At 40.4% G+C, this 23,437-nt stretch overlaps 1 protein-coding gene across 1 annotated transcript in view; it reads left to right on the forward strand.

The window, feature by feature from the left end:
- The window catches only part of LOC138763766 (cardiomyopathy-associated protein 5-like), an 87,846-nt gene that overhangs the window by 43,875 nt on the left and 20,534 nt on the right, over positions 1 to 23,437 (forward strand). The window contains exons 4-8 of the mRNA XM_069938484.1: positions 3,345 to 3,575; positions 12,219 to 12,241; positions 17,810 to 17,931; positions 22,425 to 22,574; positions 23,279 to 23,428. Of these exons, the coding sequence (XP_069794585.1) occupies positions 3,345 to 3,575; positions 12,219 to 12,241; positions 17,810 to 17,931; positions 22,425 to 22,574; positions 23,279 to 23,428 (676 nt within the window). The remainder of the gene's footprint in view (positions 1 to 3,344; positions 3,576 to 12,218; positions 12,242 to 17,809; positions 17,932 to 22,424; positions 22,575 to 23,278; positions 23,429 to 23,437) is intronic.

Here is a 23,437-nt window from a genome sequence, read left to right on the forward strand (position 1 = left end):
TTTAAAACTGTGGAGCTCAGAGGCAAATAAAGAACAAAAGTGTCTTTGTCCCAAACATTATGGAGAGAACGGTAATTCAACATACAACTATAGAAGGCTTCCAAGACCGCATTGAAAATTCTTTGGGCTGTTTAGGGTTCCATATTTAAGTAAAGATATCTTATTATTGGGAGCAGTTCAGAGAAGATTCACTTGGAATATCGTGGTGGTGAGAAAATGTTCTTTTAGACATACAGCACGGTAACAGACCATTTCGCCCCACGTGACCGTGCCGCCCAATTTATACCCCATTAATCTGCTCCACTAATAAACAGTAAAATTTCCATTATCTGTCATTCAATGAACCAGAATCTCAAACAACCAGCAAAAAACAAATTGAAAGTAAATAAATTTTTAAAAATTCAAATAAATGGGACTGGGCAGATGGACCCTGGGGGAGCGCAGAGACTTTGTTGGACATGCAGAGGTTTTCCCTGTTGAATGGAAAATACCCCTCAATTCTTTTCATGGTTGCCGTGAGTCGTCGTGTCAGCATGGGGAAGGTGAACTGAGGGCCTGACCAGGACACTAGCGTGGAGATGAGTAGGGTTGCGGTGAGGGCCTGACCAGGACATTAGCGTCGAGTTGTGGCAAGGGCCTGACCAGGACACTTGCATGGAGGGGAGTCGGGTTGTAGCAAGGGTCTGACCAGGACACTTGTGTGGAGGTGAGTCGGGTTGCGGCGAGGGCCTGACCAGGACACTTGCATGGAGGTGAGCTGGGTTGTGCCGAGTGTCTGACCAAGATACTAGGATGAAGAGCTAGTCGATGCCACTCATGACTCTCTCAAAGTTTCTCCCTATCCCTGATTAATAAGAGTCTTTATTTTTATTAGTACTGGGTATATTAGTAAGGCTTTACCTGTAAACATGGGGGAGGGGGTTAATTATGATGGTGGCATGGTTAGCGTAATGGCTAGACCAACTCTTATAGGTTCAAATTTAAATTTTTTAAGTTATGGAAATTACTTGATTAAAGTGAACTTTACATAATTAAAGACTATAATACTGAATTTTTTCAAATTACTTTACATTTTGAACTGTCTTTTGTCTTTCAAACAGAGTATTCTTAATGCAGGTGTATTAGTTGGACATTGGAAGAGTGAGTCTCAGCAAACTGGAAAATTTGCATATCTGACATCCATGACATCCCAGTAGGTGCCAGATAATGGGAATTTTACTGTACTCACTTCTGAGAAGGAAATTTTTATTTTAATCAAAAGTTCTCTGGAGAGGGCAGGAAAGTAGATTTAAGTTGGATCAGACATGATCTTATTGAATGACATTGTTGGCTTGACAGACTTCAAAGTCGACTCCTGTTCCCTAATGAATGTCGCACAAAGACGAAGGAGAGAAAATCAAACAGCTGACAAAAGATAGCAAAATAGCTTCAATTTTCTGACCACAACTATTTTAAAGCACCATTTATCTGCTCCAAATGATAGGGAGAATTGGAGATAACTGAGATTCACTAGAACACTGCAGTATAGCCCCTGAATTTTAGAAGGCATTTGGGGGGGAAAAAAATCACAAAAAAAACTGCTGCCTGAAGCTTCTCCCATCCAAATATTCTACACACTATGTGTACTATCAAAACCCTAACACTCTTTTTCCAAGTCGGTGAAATATTTCATTTGAGCCAGAAAAGCGAAACTTGCTTGTAAAATGTGTCGACTAGCCTGGAAGACCATTAAATGAGGTCCAGGGAGCCGCCAAGTTAGCAAGTCATCATCGCCATAAAGAGATACAGCAGGCCCTTTGGCCCATCAAATCTGCATCAACCGTTAAGTACTCATAAACACTCAACCTCTCCAACTCATTTTATTACCTCCAGGTTCCCATCGGCTCCTACCTAAAATCTATGTCCTGGGTCAATTTACAATGGGGGCTGAACTTTTTGGGCTGTGGGATGAAACCAGAGCACATGGAGGGCAAATCCACACAGTCATTGGGAAGATGTGTGTACTCTACACTGATTCAGAGGTCAGGATCGAATTTGGGTCACTGGAGATGTAAGGCAGTTGGCTGAACTGAACCACTGAGCTGGCCAGATCCAAAATACGAGTTGTGTTCAGCTTCTGGCAGTGATATCAGCTTTCTGCAAGTTTTACTGGTTTATTCTGGATTTTTGTTCCTTTACAAAGAAATATTTCTAGATATATACTTTAATCTTTTGCATTGATATCCCCTGGGTTTTCCATCCTGTGTAGCCCTAATAATCTAGCAAGATTATTAAGATCAATTAACCCTGATATTATTCTGATTAACTTTTCCAATACCTTCATCTATCCTCTGATCTGCAGTGATCAAAATGGAACACAGTATTGTGGGCATATTAAGGCATCTTAAATGCTAGGTATAGGCCCTCAGTTTGCACTTGGAACATCCCAAGCTGCGCGCTAAAATATATATTTAGCTTACCTATATCCTGTGGACCATCATAGCTTTGTCAGCTATAAATCCCCAGCTCCTCAATTTTCCATCAACTATTACATATACAAGTAGCCTTCCTTGTTATTCCAATGATGTGAATAGCACTGACCCCTGCAGCACACTGCTGGTCACAGGCCTCCAGGGTGAATAACAATCCTCCACTACAACCCATTGACTCCTACCATAAAGCAAATGTTGTACCCATTTATCTAGCTCACTCTGTATTCTGACCTTAAGGACCAACCTACCATGTTAAAGACCATGCTAAAGTCTCTGTAGACAACATTTACTGCCCCTTCCCTCATCAGTCTTTTTGGCTACCTCTTCAAAAATGTCCATCAAATTCAGGAGTCATGATTTCCCACAGACAAAACCATGCTGACCATCCTTAATCAGTCCCTGAAGCTAAAAAGCCCATATTTCTGTGATCAGCTGGAAATACACTTGTTAATTCACCTTGAGTGAATTTTCCCAGGGCTGAAATAGTGAATACCAGGGGGCATCATTGTAATGTGAAGGGAGGAATGTTTAGGGGAGACATCAGATGTTTTTACAGTGTTGTGGGTGACTGAATTGCCTTGTGGGGTTGGTGGTCGAGGCTGCAACATTCGGGAGATTTGAGAGACTCTTAGGCACAAGAATGAAAGGAAAATAGAGGGTTGCAAGGTGGAAAGGGTTCAGTACTTTTTTTTGGTCTGAATATTTAGGTCAGCATGACTTTGAGGGCCTAATGGCATGTACTGTGCTGTAATGTTCTATGTTCTAGAATGAATAAGTTTCAGTACATAAGAACAGGACAAAGATTACCATAGACTTGTAGGAAGCCGAGCCAATTTCACTGAAGCTATGCAAATTTTTTTCTGAAAATCGCAGGTAAATTTTGCCAAAGAGAAGAAATATTTGGAGGAGCAGCATGAAGAAATAATGAAGTTGCTGCTTTCACAATATACAGAAATGTCTCAGGTCCTTGAAGAGGAGAAGAAGATGAAACTGGAACACCTATGTGACCAAATGGTCCATTACCGATGTAACATTGATTCTACAAAAGAAGATGTTGAGAAGACGAAGAAGAGTTTTGTATTTGATGATATGGCATTCCTAAAGGTATGTTTACAAAGATTCATTCACATTGTGGAAATAGGAACAATACCCAAAGCTAAGATTTTGGTATAAATTATTGGAAACATGCTTACTTTAAAACAAATTTAAAATCCCTGATTTTAATCCTCGATTATTCTTTCCCCGAGAAAAACCTTGAGATAGATGACTTTAATGACATTCAATGTGAATATAAGGATTATTTTCCATGCTGTGACTGAAGCTCAGTGTTGCATATTGTTATTTGTATTTAGGATATAAATGAGTGCTGCCCAAATACACCAATGTGACCAACCAGTACTGAGAGAGTTAATTAAAGCACTTTAGCAAATGTGTTGAAGGAATGGCATCATTAATTTTGTCTTGGTTTTACCCCTGTCCTGGCTGTACTAATTGCCAACAGATGTATATCCACTTATTAATTGTGGGTCTTACACGATCTCATGCACAAAAAGATTTGGATTTGTGACTCAGTAATATTTGTGACAAGTAGCAATATAGGTATCATTTATCAACACAACCACCAATCAGTTATACAAGTAGATGCACAGTACTTTAAAATAAGAATGACAAATCTGAATCAAAGAGGTTGGATACATTGTAAACTCAGCATTTTTAGCATGCTTTGTTCTTTAAACAAAATTCTTACAAAGGAAATATTATTGACCTGGCCTAGTTCACTTTTAACTTGATTTCATTTTTACCTGACCTCTCTTTGCAGTGTCCTTCCCTTCACTCGTACTAGCTGGCGAAGTCACTTGAGGTTAAACACAGAAACATGGAAGATAGGAGCAGGAGTAGGTCATTCGACCCTCCGAGCCTGCTCCGCCATTCAACGAGATCATGGCTGATCTTAAAGTTCAGTACCCCGTCCCCGCCTTCTCTCCGTAACCTTTAACACCCTTATACTGAAGAAATAGATCTAATTCCCAACTCAGGTTGAGTGGCAAGTGCTCACAGTCTTATCCCTAGGGTAGGTGATTCTACAATGGGAGCATAGGTTTAAGGTGAGAGGGGAAAGATTTAAGAAGGGATTACCACTAAGCTGGTAATCTGTATTTCTTTCAATTTTAAAATTTAGACATACAGCACAGTAACATGCCCTTTTGGCCCACAAGCCCATGCCATCCAATAGTATCCAATTTGATCTACAGCACCCCCCCCCCCCCCGGCTCCCACTGTTTTGAACAGTGGGAGGAAACTAGAGCACCTGGAGGAAATCCACAGAGACATGTGGAGAACATACAAACTCCTTACAGACAGATCAGGATTTGAACCTAGGTCCTGATGGGTGGTGCTGTAACAGCGTTGCGCTAACTTCTACACTAACTCCTACTGCTGTATCTGGATTATCCCACTAGAGAAGCGGGTATAATGACAATGTTCAATAGTAATTTGGGCACTTGTATGCTTAGGAATAGTTTTGAAGACTATAGACCAAAAACAGGCAAATGGAATTGGTCCAGAATGCTAAACTGGTCAGCATGGATGATAACGTGGTAAATGTGGATCATAACGTGATAAATTGGATCAGCAAATTTGCTGATAACACAAAGTAAGAAGGCATGGTGAACAGTGAGGAAGATCTTCATAGCTTGCAGAGGGATCTGGACCAACTGGGAGAATAGGCCAGTAAATGGATGATGAAGTTTAATGCAGACAATTGTGAGGTAATGCATTTTGGAAGAGCAAATCACGGAAGGACGTACAGTGTAAATGGTAGGGAACTGAGGAATTTGGTGGAGCAGAGACCTGCAGATACAGGTACATTGTTCTCTGAAGGTGGACAGGGTTGTAAAGAAAGCTTTTGGCATCTTTATAAATTAAAGTTTTGAGTTGGGATGTCATGTTGAAGTTATTTAAAACATTGGTGAGGCCAAATTTGGAAATATTGTGTGCAGTTCTGGACATCACTAAGTTTGAAAGAGTGCAGAGAACATTTTCTAAGATGTTACCAGGTCTTCAGGAGTTGAGTTACAGGGAAAGATGAAACTGGCTCGGACTTTGTTCCTTGGAACGAAGAAGAATAATGGGAGATTTGATAGAGGTTTACAAAATTGAGGTGTGAAGACAGTAAATGTGAATAGGCTCTTTCCCCAGATTAGAAGAGATAAATGTGAGAGGACATGGGTTTAGGATGAAAAGGGAAAGGTTTAGGGGAAACATTAGGGGGAACTTCTTCACTCCGAGAGTGGTGGGAGTGTGGAATGAGCTGCCATCTGATGTGGTAGGTGCAGACTTGACCTTGAGTTTTAAGAATAAATTGGATAGATACATGGATGGGAGAGGTCCGGAGGGGTATGGAATGGGAGAAGTTTATTGGGACGAGCTGAACAATGGTTGACACAGGCTAGAAGGGCTGAATGGCCTGATTTCTGTGCTGTAATGTTCTATGCATAGTTTTATGCCTTTATGAGTGGCTAGGTTTTATCCTAACTTCTCTAGCTTAATGCTTAGGCTGAATGCTTGACCATTACTACCAATAAGCCTTTAAATAATTGCCAATCTTACCTCTGATATTGCATTGACTGTCCTTTTTAATCTGACAAGCTACATACTTTTCATTGAGAAAACAAATGAAACTGTTGACTGCTAATATAATTATCAATACTCATTATACACTACTCATTGGAACTCATGTCCCATGTGAGGTAGCGCCTGACATGTGTGATATAGCCAGTATATCAGGATAACTAGACAAATGCTACATCCTTAAATTTCAATGGGTATAGTGCTTGGTCAGAGATTGGTTTGCGTGGAAATACCTTGGGGAATATTTTGGATATCACCTATCAATATGAAATTTTGTTCAACAAAAGTGCAAGACAATATACCTGGATATTATTTCCTTGACGTATTTTGATCATTTCATTATTTTACTCTCCAAGGCTTTTTAATGATTAACACTGATAGATATTGCAACCATCTAGTTCTAAGGGGCTTCCAGTAGGTCATGCAATAATGCTTTAAATGCACTGAGCTAATATTTAATGGAGTTAACTTTATAAGGTCAACTTAGTTTGGTGTAGCTCAACTAACTTTGCCCTTGAATCACACTTTCATGCCTATTTTAGATTTTTTTGAAGTACAAGAAAACCTGGAAAAATACTGTAAATGCTCAGCAGATCAGACAGCCCATGTGGAACATCCAAGACCCTTTATCTGAACAGGGAAAGTACGAAAATAATTTAAAAAATATTGAAACATTAACTGTTTCTCTTTTTATCAATCTTACTGATCTATAGAGAAGAGAAACTGATAACATTTCAATTTTTAAAAAAATTATAAACAACGTGGTAGAAGCCGATGTCGATCCTTTAAACCCATGCCACCCAATTACACACACCCCATGTGAGTTTGGAGAGTGGGAGGAAACCAGAACACCTGGGCAAGACCCAGAGAGATACAGGGAGAATGTATGAACTCCTTGCAAATGGCACCAGATGTGAATCCAGGTTGCTTGCACTGTATGCTAACTGTTGAGAACAAGTTAACACCAGACATTCTAATTCTGGTGAAATATTTTCACCCACAAACATGAACTCCATTTCTTTTTCTATGTATGCTGCCTGAACTGCCTAGTGCATTCTGCAAATATTTTTGGTCAGGTTTCCAGTGCCTGCAGTTTTTTGATTTTCTACTTTGAACTCTATCTCTTCCTTTGTTTCTGTGGTTAACCTGTATTTCTGTTCTCTAGCTCTTAATTAATCTTCCATCGCCAGCCTTCAGTACCTTGCATCCAGTTTGGATCAGCTAATATTGCTTTTCATTTGGATTTGATTACAATAATTTTCTTACAGAGTACTTTGTTTGATTTGGTTTTCTTCCATAAGAGTCAGATGAGAAATGTGTTTCCATTTGAGCTAAAAATGGCCAAATTACTTTTACTAGATGGAAGCCAAACCATCACAGCACATTTTAGCTTGATATGGGTTAAAATGTTCAGTGTTAATTTCTCACTCATCCATTGCGGAATTGGGTGGTCTTCCTGTTCAGAACAGATGGAAGTTAGCTTTCAAAACTAACCTTTGAAAATATCAATAGCCATAACCCTTGGCACAGAGTTGGAGACAGGGTATCCTTAGCAGCAACTTGTGGAGGGGAAATCTAGGCAGCTTGGTTTGAAGGAGGATTAATGTTTTCACTTGAACCAGGGCAGCATTCCTTTTCCTCCTGCTCAAATGGTCTCTTCTGAATGAGATTCCTCTCACAGGACAGAGTTAACATTATAATCTGTGGCCAGAGTGATAATCAAACACTTATTAACTTATTTTAAAAAAGCAGTGGCAAAGTGACTGATCTTAAAATTCCAGAAGGTATGACAAAATTTAAAATGTCAGAATCGCAGCAAGATGTCACTAGACAGCTCAATTCCAAACTTTAAAACATTTTGATATTTTCCATTCAGAGAAATGTATTTCATAACGTTATAAAGCTTCCCTTGATTTGTGACATAAATGAGCCTTGTGTCACTTGTGGGTTGAGTGCTTAACAAGCGCTAGGCAATTAACATGAAGACCAAGAGAGGGTCTAACTACATACCCTTGGATATTCAATGGCATTGTCATCACTGAGTTCCTGACCATTGCAACTTGCTTGCAACCTCTGTAACTGGATCCTTGACTTCCTGTCTATTGAAGGGCCCATTACATTCTCTTCTCCCTCGACCTATGAGGGAGAAGGCTTAAGAGTGTGAAAGCATACACCTGCACACTTAAAGATAGCTTCTTCTCTGGAATCATCAGGCTCCTGAATGAACCCTATAATAGTGTTCTTGTGCTGTCTATGGTCAGTGCTAATTGAACTTCCCCTTCTTTGCGATCCTCTACCCTGTTCTTTAGATGATTGTATGAATGTTAGAACCAGCCTGTTTGCAGAAGAAACCTTCTCACTGTACTATGTATTTTGTGACAAATAAACTTAAAGTTAAAACTTGTACATCAGCATCCTGGGGGTGGGGGTTGGGGGTTGGGTGGTGGGGGGGGGGGAGAAGGTGGTCAGCATTGCCCATTCACTTAACTCCAGAAGCCACAAAAGCAACATGATGACAAGGCCAAGTCAGAGCTTGGTTATCCAGCAGTGATTGACTCCTTTAGGAGTTTTAGGAGATTCAGTATGTTACCGAACACCCTCAAACTTCTACAGGTGTACCATGGAGAGTATTCTGGCTGGTTGGATCACTGGCTGGAATGGAAGTGCCTTTGTTCAGGACAAGAAAAAAAAACTCCAGAGGGTTGTTAACTTGGCCTGCGATATCATGGCACCAGTCTTCATTCCATTGAGGATATCAACAAGAGCCAGTGTCTTAAGAAAGCACCCTCTATTCTCAAAGCCCATCCCCACCCTGGCAACCCAGGCCATGCCCTCTTCACTCTGCTACATCAGGGAAAAAGGTACAGGAGCCTGAAAATGAGCACTCAGTGGCACAAGGACAGCTTCTTCCCCTCTGCCATCAGATTTCTGAATGAACAATGAACCACAGTGTGATAGTACAGATTCTATCACCAATGTGTATCTGTACAGATTGTAGTGTAGGATGACTGTGATTGGCAAAGTGTAGCCACACCTTCTGGCAGGTCTTAAAGGATTGCTCCTAGCCAGACCAGGTCATTCTGGACTGGTCGGCCTACTTGTGATAGGCCCCAGTCTTCTAGTTAATAAAAGTCTTGGTTTGGATCAACAAGTCTTTGGTTCGTTCGACACGCTCTACACACAGACACTGCCTTACTTTCTTTATCTTGCACTATTTTTATTAATTTTGTTAGGTGGTTTAAATAAATGTTTGCGCTGTGATGGTGCTGCAAGACGATGAATTTTAATTCTGTTTCAAATTCCCATAAGAAGTGCTATGCAATGGTCTCTCTTCAGTTTGGATGAGCCCAGCTCCATCAACATTCAAGCCCCACAGCATCCAAGGCAAAGCAGCTCTCTTGATTGCAACTCCATCTGCTGTCCTCAACGCTCATTTACTTCATCACAGTGCACCATTTTTACACAGTGCACCTTTTGCAAAATGCACTGCCATTTCATGACTAGAGTCTCCTGACAGCACCCCCCAAACCTTGACCTTTGCCGCCACCAAGGCAGCCAGCATGTGGGATTCGTACCACCTGCAGGTTCCCTCTGCTCCCCTACTGACTTCCAAACATAATACTGTTTTTTTTTCTAAATATCAATGGATTTAAATCAGGGGTGACAACCTTTTACCATGCGTGGGCTGGATGGGGTGTCATTGGTTGAATGGCGGACCTCTCTGAAATAAATACTGAAGCACAGACATTATGTCTGAAGTACATTATGCCTGAAGTACATAATGTACAATGTATGAACACAACTGATAATAATTTATGGAGAAAAAATTCAAGCAACAAGATGTACTTCCAGTAAATTCCTATCTGGAATGAAGTTCATCTCAGAAGTGGTGGGAAGCCGTTCAACCCATAGCAACTTGACTTCAGCATAGCAGTCGGGTGGAGGGGAAGGAGAAAGAGAGAGTGCAAGAAAACAAAAGATGGAGGGGAAGAAGAGGATGGCCAGAGGGTAGGCTTGTTTTAAAAAAAAGGTGAGTGAAGGAAGAGAGCGATATGGACAAAGAGGCAGCGAGGAGAGTAGATTCCCAACGAAGGGCACAGCCACAAAATGTTACCTACCTTTTACTTCCCATGGATGCTGCTTGATCTGAGTTTCTCCAGCACATTTGTGTATTGTACTAGGTCCAGGAACTTACTAATTTCTTGTTTGAATTCCATTATCATACTGTTATTTGTTAATTCTGACTTTGATCAGATACTTGATCATTTGAAGGCTGGTTTGCTCTAAATAACATGGTAAAACATTGTTAGAATTAGGTCACTGGACCAACATCCATCTCAGCGCATGCCCACTCTCTCTGCTTGCCTTTCTCCTTTCCTTGAAGCTCCTCCTTGTCCTGCGGTCGAGGTAACCTCCTCATTCCAGAATGATTTCCTGCAGCACTGACCAGTTGTGGCCCACTGATTTGGGGGGGAAGCCCTGACTACACCTGCCAAAAAACATTGGCCATCAGCCAGTGGGATCCGGATACCAGCTTCATTCATTCACATGCTGGCTCCACTGGCTCAGTCTCACCCCGTCGGCTCGATGATATCAGCGCCCGTTACCTGCAAGCTGAACCCGCACATTCCAAACTCAGACTGTCCGCTCAAAATTGGATCCCACTGCCCGCCTGGCATGGCAGCACTCAATCGACCCACAATGCACTGCACTACTGTAGCCGAACCAACTGCTTTTGTGCAAGCTGCCAATGTTGGCGGGGTTTAATAAAAATGTAGTTAATTGCTGAGTGGTTGGATTGTGGGCTGCATAAATTTGGATCGCCAGGTGTATTCACCCCGTGGGCCATAGGTTGTCCATTCCTGCAACTTTCCATCCAACAGCATTTTGGAGAACCTTCAACAAAAATACTGCAGTAGGTTAAAAAAGTGGCCACCTTCTCTGGGGCTCCAGGAATGGGCAATAAATGCAGGGCTTACCATTATCCTGAAAAATGTAAAATCGGAACTTCCAATTTAAACTGTGTGTGCAACAGAACTATTTGGTCCATTAAGCTTGCGTTGGCTTTTTCAGATCTTATTAGCTGCAGTTGTCCCAAAGTACATTCATTTTCATTTTCCTTTTCAAGTGGAATATCCAAATAAATTCTTCCTCGGATCAAAATCACTTTTTGCCTAAGTGTGCCTCATTGATTCTCAGTGTTAAAAATATCACCTATGTGTTCAGATATGTTGCAAGCACTATCTTACTGAACCATTCTTATAAAATCTGACATTTTTCTAAAACAAAATGTTGCTATTTTCTCCTTTTCTTTATAAATTAAAGATAAAACTACTTGTTCAAATATTTCTTCAAACATATTTTTATACCTATCAAAATATTTATAGGACATATTTATACAGCACCTTTCATTACCTTGGGCATCATGAGGTTGCATGCAGCTGATTAATTTCATGTCAAATGTACCGTTGCAATAGGACTGGAGCCAATTGCGATGTAATTGACAATCAGACCAAATTATCTGCTTTTGATTATGTTGGTCAGGACACTTTTGAGTAGGAGCAGGTGAGTTTTACCAATGTTTGGCACCCACCCTGTGTGTGAAAAGGGCTTCAGTTTAACTCTCCATTTGAAATACAAGTTCCTCACCATTCCAATGACATGCTATTTTCAAGTCTCTGAAGTGGACTTTGAATCAGTAACCATAACTAATCTATTACCAATGAGAAATGCTCAACTTTGTTTTAAAAAAGTCTGGAAATGTCAGATAACTGAATGACTGAACTTGTTTTATGTTCATTTTGCTGCCCCTCTGCACTGATATCAATGCAGATAACATGGCCTCATTGTGGTTTATTTGCCAGCTTCTCTGAATTTGAAAGATATTTGGGTGCACAAATGTCAGTATTTAATTGAGAGAATGTTAATTTACAGTACTATAAAATCTGCATGTTAGTTTAGTGAAAACATCTTCAATCACTCCTGGTCGATCAGTACTGCAATTTTTGATACTAAATTTGAATATCCTTGAAGTTTGCTTAATGTCAGTTGCTGATGGCTTGAAGGCATCTTTTCCACTGTTTAATTTTTCATTTCTGTTTCTTTTCCACTCTACAGTCCTACAGGATGATCAACAACAGGTACTTTTGGATTTATCTATTCATGCCCTCTTTAATCAAGAGAGGTTTACAGACAGATCTCACAGCTTATCAGTGCTATGATAGTACAAAGCTTAATAGCCTTAATTTTCCTGCTTAATATGTATGGGATGATTTTAATATTGTACTAAACCTGTGTGGCTAAACTATACTTTCTACAATACTTGTACTAAATTTGCAATTTGATGTTTATGAAGCAAAAAAAAACAAATTGGTGGAGGAACGTACCATAGGGCAGGCAGGACCTGCGGCGGGAAAAAGATGATCAATGTTTAGGTCAAGACCCTGCATCAGGACTGAAAGTTTAAAGGGGAGATAGCCAGTATAAAGAAGTGGTGGGGAGGCGAAGCAAGGGATCCAGGCAAAGAGGGGTTGGTGGGCAGATGAAGCCAGGCGGGGAAGGGATGGGTGGAGAGAGCAATAGAAGCTGGAGGTGATAATTGGAGACAGCAAAGGGCTGCAGATTATGGAATCTGATAAGAAAGGAAAGTGGTGAGTTGGAGCGGATAAGGGAGGAATGATACGCAGATGGAAACAGAAGGAAGAGGGGATAGGATAACTAATGGGAGGAGTTTGTGGGTGATTGGTGGATGAAGCCAGGTGGGTTGGTGCCTTGGGCATTAAGGAGGAAGAGGGTTGGAAAGAAGAGTGTGCGAGAAGACATGGGCAGATCAGGAGAGAAGAAAAGTGTGAGTTAACTAGAATCGAAGAACTCGTTGGTTTGTAGACTATCCAAAGGAATATATTGTGCTATTTTTCTGGTTTGTGTTTGGGGTCACCTTGACTGTGGAGGAGGCTGGGACAGACAGGCCAAAGTGGAAATGCAAATGAGAGCTTTGGATGTCCACTACAGACAGAGGACAAATGTTCAGCAAAGAGGTTGCTTGAGGTTTATGAATGGATTTGATGGGGAAATATTCTATTTTTGAAGCAACATCTTTAACATGATGTCCTGTAATATTTTGTGTAGGTAACAGATCGTGTCCTCATTTGCTTCCAAAAAAGAAGATACAGCCCTAAATATTGCCATGCTCCTGCGGGCACTTGGTGTCTAAGGAGTTTCTGGTGCGGCAAAACAGATAATGTAGCTTTCTCAAATGCTTCCCTATTTGGAAATTGATGCACTCCAATAAAACCACCTCCTGCATTTGCACAGATGCCACCTTGTAGCTATCTGGCTGCAGTGCCAGGCTCTCGCTGTTAGAGACACCCACACAACTCACAATGCTGCCAGTGATATTGTGGGAAAAAGGCCGAGAGAGGAAAGAGAGAGGAGGAAATTTGCTCTCTGCCACTCTACTAATGAATATGCAACATTTTAATGAAGCAAATTGAAAGATGACTTTGTGTTAGGGCAATGGTTCTCAACCATTTTTGTTCGACTCATATACCATCTTAAGTAATCCCTATGGCATAGGATGAGGTTAGTAAGGGATTATTTAAAGTGGTATGTGAGTGAAATAAAAAAAAGTTGAGAACCACTGTGTTAGGGTTGATGAGGAGGGGGGCTGGAACAGCATCAGGGTGCATCTGGCAGGAGGTAGCAGGAATCTGATCTCAGATGCAAAACACCCTAAAAGTGTCATTAGCTCATAAATGAACATGGGAGATGAACAAAGGAAGCAGAGAAGTGACCTTATAAAGGCTTAAAAAATTATAAAAAGCATAGGGAGGGGTAAATGTTCATTTTTTTTTAACCAGGGTAGAAAGCATAGATTTAATGTGAGAGGGGAAAGATGTAAAGAGGATCTGAGGGTCAAATTTCTCCCCACAGAGGGTGTTGAGTATATGAAATGGGCTGCTGGAGGAAGCTGTAGAGCTTGGTAAAATTAATGCTTAGATAACATTTGAACATGTACCTGGAAAGAAAAGTTGAAGAGTGATATGGGCCAAACTCAGGCAAATGGGATTAGTTAAGATGGGTATCTTGGTGAGGATGGACAGGTTGGACAAAAGCCCTGTTTCCATGCTATATAACTGTGAAATCTACTTTACACTTGCTATTGATGTGTGCTTCCTTTAGCTGCAACCATTCTGACCATTTGGTTACCAGAGTGTCATTCCATGAACATGCTGACAGCCACACGTTAATTCACTGTTAACCATCCATGGCATGCTTCTAGTTCATTACTTTGGCTCTTAGTTTCAGGCTTTCTGAAAGTTTTGCACCCATTAATTTAGACAGAAGGGAAGCTCATTTGATCTTGGAGGCTGACTGGCCAGAGGCTGACTGTTCAGTCCTAATAAAAACAGAAAGAAAGTACAAATATCTGAAGTGAATCTGGAAACATCTGCATAGCCAAGTATTCCCTCTGCCTCATGTTTTCCGCTGAAGAAAACTTAAGAGGATGTATAATAGTTTTAGAGTCAATTCTCTGTTAGTGTTAATGTCATGTGGATGCATAATAGATAAATGCTGATCTTGATAATGTACAAACCATCAATATTAGATTAATTGCCTGCCCTGCTGTATAGGACATTAGTGATGTTTAGAATGCTGCCGTAAGCAATAAATAGTGTGGCAGGACATCGATTAGCCACACCTACCTAATGTAATCCTGAGGCTACAGATATGAGCTATGAAAGGCACTTCATCCTAACTGAAATGACAGTGGAGCTCTGTGGAAGCCTCAGATTAGGGTGATAGTGCATGGCAGTTTTCCGAATGAGTCGTCAGCCTGCATCAGAAATTATAGACAAGGGCATGATGACCTTTTAAATCATTCAACTGCAGAGTATACAGCATTATGAGGACCCAATGGGAGTTGGACTGGTCTATGTGCATGGTTAAAAACTGATTACCGGCAATGCTGAAATGCAGCTTCACATGAGGATTGATGTCGTTCTAGTGTGAATCATACTGGGAATGCCAATCAAAATTCTTGACCCAGAATTGGTCATTTACACATTTCACTCGAGAAAGTCAATATTCACTCATGGAGCACTGAAATAAACAAACCCCTGCAACCAAATTATCCATAACTCCTCATACCAATATTCTTCAGCAGATTTAGGATCTGGGTATCGGTATGATATACTCAGACATAGATTCCTCCTTTTACTTCAATCCTTCCAAACTCATTGTATTAAATTTTGAAACAATAACTTAGTCCTTGGCTTCCGTGATTCTGATCTGTAAGTATTAGGGACTGGGAAACAATTGAGTTGTTAGAGGCTCTCCTCGGTAGAAAAAAAAGTTGTGTGTGATAATATTTATGCAACTACTTAAAAAAATGGAAAAAAAGCCACAATGACTTTTATAATTTAGAACAGGGGTGTCAAACTCAAATTCACAGAGGGCCAAAATTAAAAACTTGGACTAAGTCGTGGGCCAAACTAAATATTTATTGAAAATTTTCAACAACATCTGCATGTTTTCTCTTCTTTCAACATATGTAATGTTAAACTTTTTCTTATTAAAATAAATGTTTAATAATAGTTTTGGTTAAACTCTTTCCAGAAGAAGCATTAACAAATGAGAAATAAATTATTCAATAAATAATATTTCTCTATTAAGCTACTTTTAAATGTATTTTTTTTCCACAAGCCAACAAGTCAAAAAAATAACAACTTGCTTCAATGAAAATCCAATCTTTCAACTATGAACAGTCCAAAGTGAACCAAAGAAAATATTAATCCAAGCTGAGCTTGCTACACTGTGATTTACTCTGATGCACCTGGGTCTAAATCAGATACTTGGCATCTCTTAGATGCAAGTTCATCAAACACTGGGGTCAGAGTTTGCCTCCCACCTGTCTTGAAAGGTCCTGTTTTCTGTCTTTCATTTGGCCATTTTTCGTAAGGCGTTTATTACATGTGATTTAGGCGACAGGTCGCAGGTGCTAATGAAAGTAAAGAGAGGAGGTGGGGGCGATTAGCGGGCTGACGGGCCGGCGCCAACGCATTTGCAAAGCATTCTGGGATTTGTAGTATTAGCTGTGCATGCACTATACTGGCGCGGCGGCCAGCAGCCCAGCTCGAATACATATTTGATATGATCTTGTGGGCCAAATATAATTATATCACGGGCCAAATTTGGCCCGCGGGCCTGAGTTTGACATGTGTGATTTAGAAGATCCCTAAAATATTTATACATAAAGAAGGCCTTCTTGTGTGTTACCTGGAAAACCAATGAAACTCTAACTTTCAGCATAATTAAAAGATGTATTTACAGATTTCAAAAGCCCCTTTCACACTTGCCAGTGATCCCAGGAATCAAGCGCCAATTGGCCTTTAAAGTGGCAAGTGTGAAAGCAAAATCTGCTCACCTCCACCCCTAGTACAATCCCCGGCGTCTGCAGACACCGGCGTTGAAACGGGCAGCAAAAATTGCAGGCATTTCCGATTAAAGGTAGAACAGGCTGAACACTGGGGATAAACCCTCGCAAGTGTGAAAGCATTCAGTGTCCTGGTTAAGAGCGGTCTATTGTGAAAGGCCAAACCCCCATTCCTATCCCGGGACACTGAACGGCTGATTTACTGGAATGCAAGTGTGAAAGGGGCTAAAGTTTCTCCCCATTTCTCTTTTGGGAAGATTATTGCTCCCAATGATCACTATATAAAGAAAAGTTCCCTCCTATTGATCATTAATTAACTTTTTATTAATTTTATATCCTATTGTCTTGCATTGGCTGTTAAAGGTAATAATAAAAATGTATCTTTTCGTTCTTTTAACTATCTGATAAAATACTAAATGTTCAGCCTTCAAGTGATAACTTTTTTTAAGCCAAAATAGCCCAAGTTTCTCAAGAATGTCCACGCATTCATGTTTTTAATATAATTGACTCTGTCTAGTTCCACAAAACCTGATGCAATATCAAAACTTTAGTAGAATTCAGACACAATCACAATATTAATCAGAACAACTGAATTCTCTCCTGGTCAGATTGTGAGCTGATAATCTCATAGTGAATGTGGTTCCCCAGTCCTGAATGTGGAGGTGATGGAATATGATTCCACTGACTTCACCTGACCTCTTCCAATTTATCTAAATACAGTAAAATCCCTGGTATCTGGCACCTATGGGAATTGGTAGATGCTGGATAAGTGAATTTTCCAGTTGCTCGAGATTGCAAGTTGCATGGATTGGTGAACTAACAATTTAAAGTTTCAAACGTTTTATCTATTTGTTTTTCGTGATTTTTTTTCCAGTTGCTTGAGGTTGCAGGTGGATTGAATTCCAGATAATGGAGATTTTACTGTAGTTGAATCTCCTAAATAATTTAGTCAGAATTGTTTTATTTCTGGGATATGACAGGTGGTCAATTTCATCTGCCCCCAATAATTCTAGTATTTCAATCTTGAGAAAGCTTTCGATGAAACAATATCAGAAAATGCTGGAAGTGTTCAGAAGCATCTGTGGAGCAAGAAACATAATCAATGATTTTTTTTTAGTTCTTTCACTAGTTCTGCTTTGTGGGTGAGAGGGAGTAGCTAAATAATCACTCAAAGATTATTTTCTTTAATGTTCTGATGGGCAGCTGCTGTTTATAATTAATTCAATTATTCTAAAAGAATTGGTATAACTGATGAATTACTATCTATTTACAGTGTGGTTTCTGCTTTGGAGACGGCCATTTCTCTGGATTTGAAGCCAAGGTGGTGCTCTTCCTTTGAAGATCTTGCAATCAAATCTTCAAGATCTGGATTTGAGTCCTTAAAGAATTTGCCTGGTACAACTATTTATTTTTTCTTGACTGTTTAATCTCATGATTATTGAGATTTCCTTCAGTTATAAACTATTGGCATCCCCATACCAGACTGTGATGCAGCCACTCAGCTCATTTTCCACCACACAGCTCTGGCTACTCGACTTAGTCCCTTGAAGATAGGTCAGATGCCCTAAAAAGCTGGACAATATGTCAATCTCTCCCAAAAGCTTGATCCAATGAAGATTCTAAAATTAGCATATTGTTAGGTCTCTTGAACTCGGTATGCAAACACAAATTGATTCCTTTGGCAAATGATCATGTGGGCCAAATTTGTATCCTTAAATTTATTTCAGTAAGTGCTGGTTGATCTTATTTTTTGACTACTTTGTGAAGCGGGTCATGAATTACCGTTTGAGGAGTGAACAAGCCTACTAGTATTGTACAAGAATCTCAGTCCAATTCCACTATTTGGTCAATTTTCTTTTGCTCACCGATTATTACATTTCATTCTTCAGCAGCTTCTCCTGTGCCTGCTCCAATTTTATTCGTCTTGAAGGATTTCTCCAATCTTCCTTGGCAACTACTAAACACCTCCTTCTCTCTTAACTATTTACTGAGTTTTCTGATGCAATCAAACTACGTCATCGCTGTAATTTCAAATTGAGCTCTCAGTTCTGTCTTGAGGCATTTCATACTGCTTGGCTGCATTTTCCTTCTCAATGTCTCATTCATCAGGTTCATATTTAACTATGTAAAGCCGCACAGCCCCGTTTAATACTTAAAAAAAAATCTCTAGATACTTAAAAGTTTTTTTATTTGCTGACGTTCAGTGTTTGGGTTCTTAATCTATAGTTAAGAATGCCATAAACCCATTCTAATCAGATACTATTTATTGTCTGTAATAAAACAAAAAATTACTTTTAGTCTGCCATAAGGCAGTCACAGATTTGCCGTTAGCATTAGCATTACCCGGTGCCCCTGACAGTCAGAGAAAGAGAAGCAAAAGAGAGTCACTGAGTGTCCGTGAATTTGCCGCCATTACTTCCGTAGCCTCTGCAGCTGCACAAGAGTCAGTTCAGTTCAAACCACCAGCATCCTGAGCTCAGATCCAAACCTCCAACACGATGAATAAGCCTTCAGTGCCAATGGCCCTTTGGGAGCCCTCCTTGCCCTCAGCATCCTCTCGAAACCCGGTCACAACACCTGGCTCCCATGAGCCAGTCTCCACCTGCCCGCAGCCTTTTATGAGTCCTTTGACCTCAAGTCTCCACCAGCTCGCAGCCTGTGTGGGTTCCTCACCCACAAGTCGACAATAGCTTGCCGATTGTGTGTATTCTTCAGCTGCAGAGCCTCTCCTTGATCTGCCACCCTGGTCACCTCAGCTTCTCCTTCTCAATGGAGAATGTTCTTCTCATTACTGGTGCCCTGTGCCAGTCCGCTGCTCGAGGCTGCTGCTCTACACGGGCGCTGCCATCTTGGGCTCAGACCCTGTTGTCACAGCATTTTAAATTAAACACTGTTAGCTCCTTTAACAGGCCATTGAAAGCCTGTATGGAGGTATTGGCAGTTGGACCCTGCAGGGGAGTGCTGATTCTCTGCTCCCTGCTCTCCCAGGGTCTGCAAAGTGGCAGCGCTGCCTTTACAGCACCTCCAGCACTGCTGCCATTTAATTTCAGTTCTGAACAGATTCTGAACCATAATACCTATAATATGGCAATAGCTTACCATGTGACGTTTTTAAAAGTGGTAGCAGATTTTAACCAATGATTAAGGTTATGCAGATCAAATTTCTTTACAGACATGACAATTTTTTTTAAAGCATTCCCCACCCTCCAATAAATGACCTGCATTAAGAGGCACTTACAAAGTCTGGAAAATGAGTGTACAAGATCACAAGATGTAAGAGGCCAATTGACTCGTTGAGTTTCCTCTGCCATTTAATCATAAGCTGATTCTTATCACAGCCCCACTCCCCGACCTCCCCATAACCCTTGATGCCCTGACTAATCAAATACCTGTCAGTTTATGTCTTAAATACATCCAACGGCCTCATTTCTACTGCTGCCTGTCAGCAACAAGTTCCACAGACTCACAATCTCTGACTAAAGAAATTTCTCCGCATTGGTGTTTCAAATTGACGCCATTTTATTCTAAAATTGTGGCCTCTTGTCCTAGACTCCCCTACTGTGGAAACATCTTTGTTACATCTACTCTGTCCAGTCCTTTCATCTTTCTAAAAGTCTATATGAGGCGCCCCCCTCCAATCCTTCTGTACTCCAACGAGTACAGTCCAAGAAGCGACAAACATTCCTCATATGCTAACCCTTTCATTCCTGGTATCATTCCAGTAAATTTTCTCTGAACCCTCTCCAATGCCAGCAGTTTCTTTCTTAAATAAGGGCACCCAAAACTCTACCCATGCTGGTATCTTTCCTGTAATTCCGAGCTCTCATCTTGTTAAGCAGCTTCATATGTGGCATAAAGGCCTTTTGAAAGTCCAAGTACACAACATCCACTGCTTCTCCCCTGTCTGTCCTGTTTATCTCCTCAAAAAATTGTAGTAGGTTTGTTAGGCATTATTTTCCTTTAAGGAAACCATGCTGACTTGGACTAACTTGTGACGCTCCTCTAGATAACCTCATCTTTGACAATTGATTCCTACATCTTCCCAACCACCATCATCAGACTAATAGATCTATAGTTGCCATTCTGCTGTATCCTTCCCTTCTTAAACAGTGGTGTGGCATTCATAATTCTCCAGTCCTCTGGAACCATGCCAGAATCCACTCACCCCTGGAAGATCATTACCAAAGCCTCCACAATCTCTGCAGCAACCTCCTTCAGAACTTGAGGGTGCATTTCATCCAGTCCGGGAGACTTATCTACCCTCAGACCATTTAGCTTCCCACGTACCTACTCTCTCATGATCTTGACAGTGTTCACTTCCCAGAGACCCTTGAAAGTCTGGTAAGCTACTAATGTCTTCTACCATGAAGACTGATCTAAATTCAGTTCCGCTGCCATCTAATAACCTAATGTGCCTGTGCCCAGAATCATGACACAGTCAATAACCTTGGGTGCATGACCTCTGGTATCCAGAGCTTGCACTCCTTCCTCTCAGTTTGTGTTCCATCTTGGGTAATTTCCAAAGGATTGGAGAGTCATGGTGGCAATCTGGAACCTTGCATTTACCTCCCCTTTTTCCTGCATCAATGTGGGTAGGAGAATGTCCAAGTAATGGATCAAAATATCTGAATCCAGCTTCCATTAGTCATAGAGATTCACAGCCCACAAACATGCCCTTTGGCCCAACTTGTCCATGTTGATCAAGCCTGAACCATTTTCCTGTCCATATCTAAACACTTCCTATCTATTACCAGTCTAAATGCCCTTTAAACTTTGTAATTGTCCCTCTCTCTACTACATCTTCTGACAGCTCATTACACATATCTACCACCCTCTGTTTGAAAAAAGGTGTCCCTCAGGTCTCTTTTAAATCTTTCCCCTCTCACCTTCAATCTATGTCCTCCTTATTTAGATGTCCCTACCCTGGAAATGCTTGGCTTTAAAATTTTAAAATTTGGGGTACCTTCTATAAAATGCAAAGCCCAGTGACTCCATTACAACACGAATTTTGCAGCATTTGAGGCAGGGGGAGGGTCATTGAGCCATGAAGTTTCCCCAACACTGATTCAAGGTTGGAGCTGCTGGCTAACAAGGAACCCCTTTCAATTCCGACTGAGAGCCTCGGGAACCTTTTCAGATTTTTCCATTTTCAGCTCACCCAGATTTTTTTTTCCCTCTCCATTGACATCAAGACCTTGGTGACAATGGTTGTAAAGCAAAATTTACCATTTATCTGAAAAAAATAACACTTCATGCTCTTGCAATCCAGCAAAAGCAATTCGGCAGATGGGAGTTTTCTTGGGCTATCTGTCCATAGCTCATCTTTTCAAGAGACTATAGAAGGACTCATTTCAAGTCTTAGAAAGATCTTTAAAGAGGTGAAATGGGGATTAACTCATGTCAGTAAATCATTGTCTGGAAGCTTCTATACTGCCATTTCTTTTTTGAATCAGGCTCATCAGTATATGTTTTTTTTTAATCTGGAATTCATGTTCCCTTATTTTGATTTTTGAGGGCAATTTCACCCTTCTTGCCTTTGCCAGCTGTGAAGAAAAGTACATTATTGGACATTTTAGACATACGTACAGCATGGTAACTAGGTCTTCCTCCCCACAAGTCTGTGGTGCCCAAATACACCAATTGACCTCCAAGCCCTGTAGTGTTTTGGAGGATGGGAGGTAACCCACACAGACATGGGGGAATGTACAAACTCCTGTGCCGAATTCAAACTTGGGTCACGGGCACTGTAATAGCTTCACGATTACTGCTATGCTAACTGTGCCCTACTTTATGACCCAGTAATGCCAATAATACCATAAAAGATAATGTGCTTTGGATCATAAAAACATCTTTAATTTTTTTTTACAAGATTTTATTTTATTTTTCAGTTCCCCATTCTCCAACAGTACTCTCTCAGGAACCAAATACTGCAACAAGTACAACAATAACAGTTTATTGGACAGTTGAGGAGGAAGATATCATTGATTATTTCCAGGTGTACTGTATGGATCAGTCTGAGGGAAACCGAGAGCAAACTGGTAAGGTCTCAGCATTAAACAATGTCCATTTTTGATTTGTTTACTTCTATATGTTAATGATCTTCAATACACATGGCAGACCATGAAGCTTAAATAATTGTAATAATTTGCAATAAAGTCCCTGGGCATTATCCATTTCAGCTAAGCCTCACAAACTAAATCAAGATTCCACGGAAGCTGGAAATCTGAAATAATAATAGAAGATGCTGAAAATTCTCAGCAGGCCAACCAGCATGTCTGGTTTTAACCATTGACCTTCCATCAGAAACTCCAATGGGATTGTCATTTATCTGTCTCTCCTGCCAGCGATGCGATCTGAACTGCAGAGTATTTCGAGAGCTTTTTGATTTTATCTCACCAATAAAGTCCCTGAAAGTGAAAGATCTCCTTTGTCATTTATTGTGAGTAAGGTGTTTAAAAAATTGTGGAACAATTTTATACGTTAGCTCTTTCTAGCTACAATTGTATATTTTGTTCCCAGATAAAGTATAAAAAGGCATTTATATCAAGTCATATCAATGGTGAATTATTCTCTGTGAATTGAATACAATCTTTAAAGGGCCACCTTTCTTATGTCCAATATAAACTGATGCAGCTGAACTGAATAAATACATATTAATTCACAAATGGAGCAAATTAATTATTAAATATGAAGCTTGCACAATGATCAACACCTGAATTTAAAGAATCGTTTTTTTTTAAAGGGAGTAGTACTGAAGAATACAAGATGGCAGTGAAAGAGAGTTACTGCACATTGGATAATCTGGAACCAAGCAAGTGTTATCTTGTCTGGGTAATGGCAGTGAACTTTGCAGGATGTAGTTTGCCCAGCGAGAAAATGATGATTCAAACTGGTGAGTGCA

This window comes from Narcine bancroftii, chromosome 1 (assembly GCF_036971445.1).
Source record: "Narcine bancroftii isolate sNarBan1 chromosome 1, sNarBan1.hap1, whole genome shotgun sequence".
NCBI lineage: Eukaryota > Metazoa > Chordata > Chondrichthyes > Torpediniformes > Narcinidae > Narcine > Narcine bancroftii.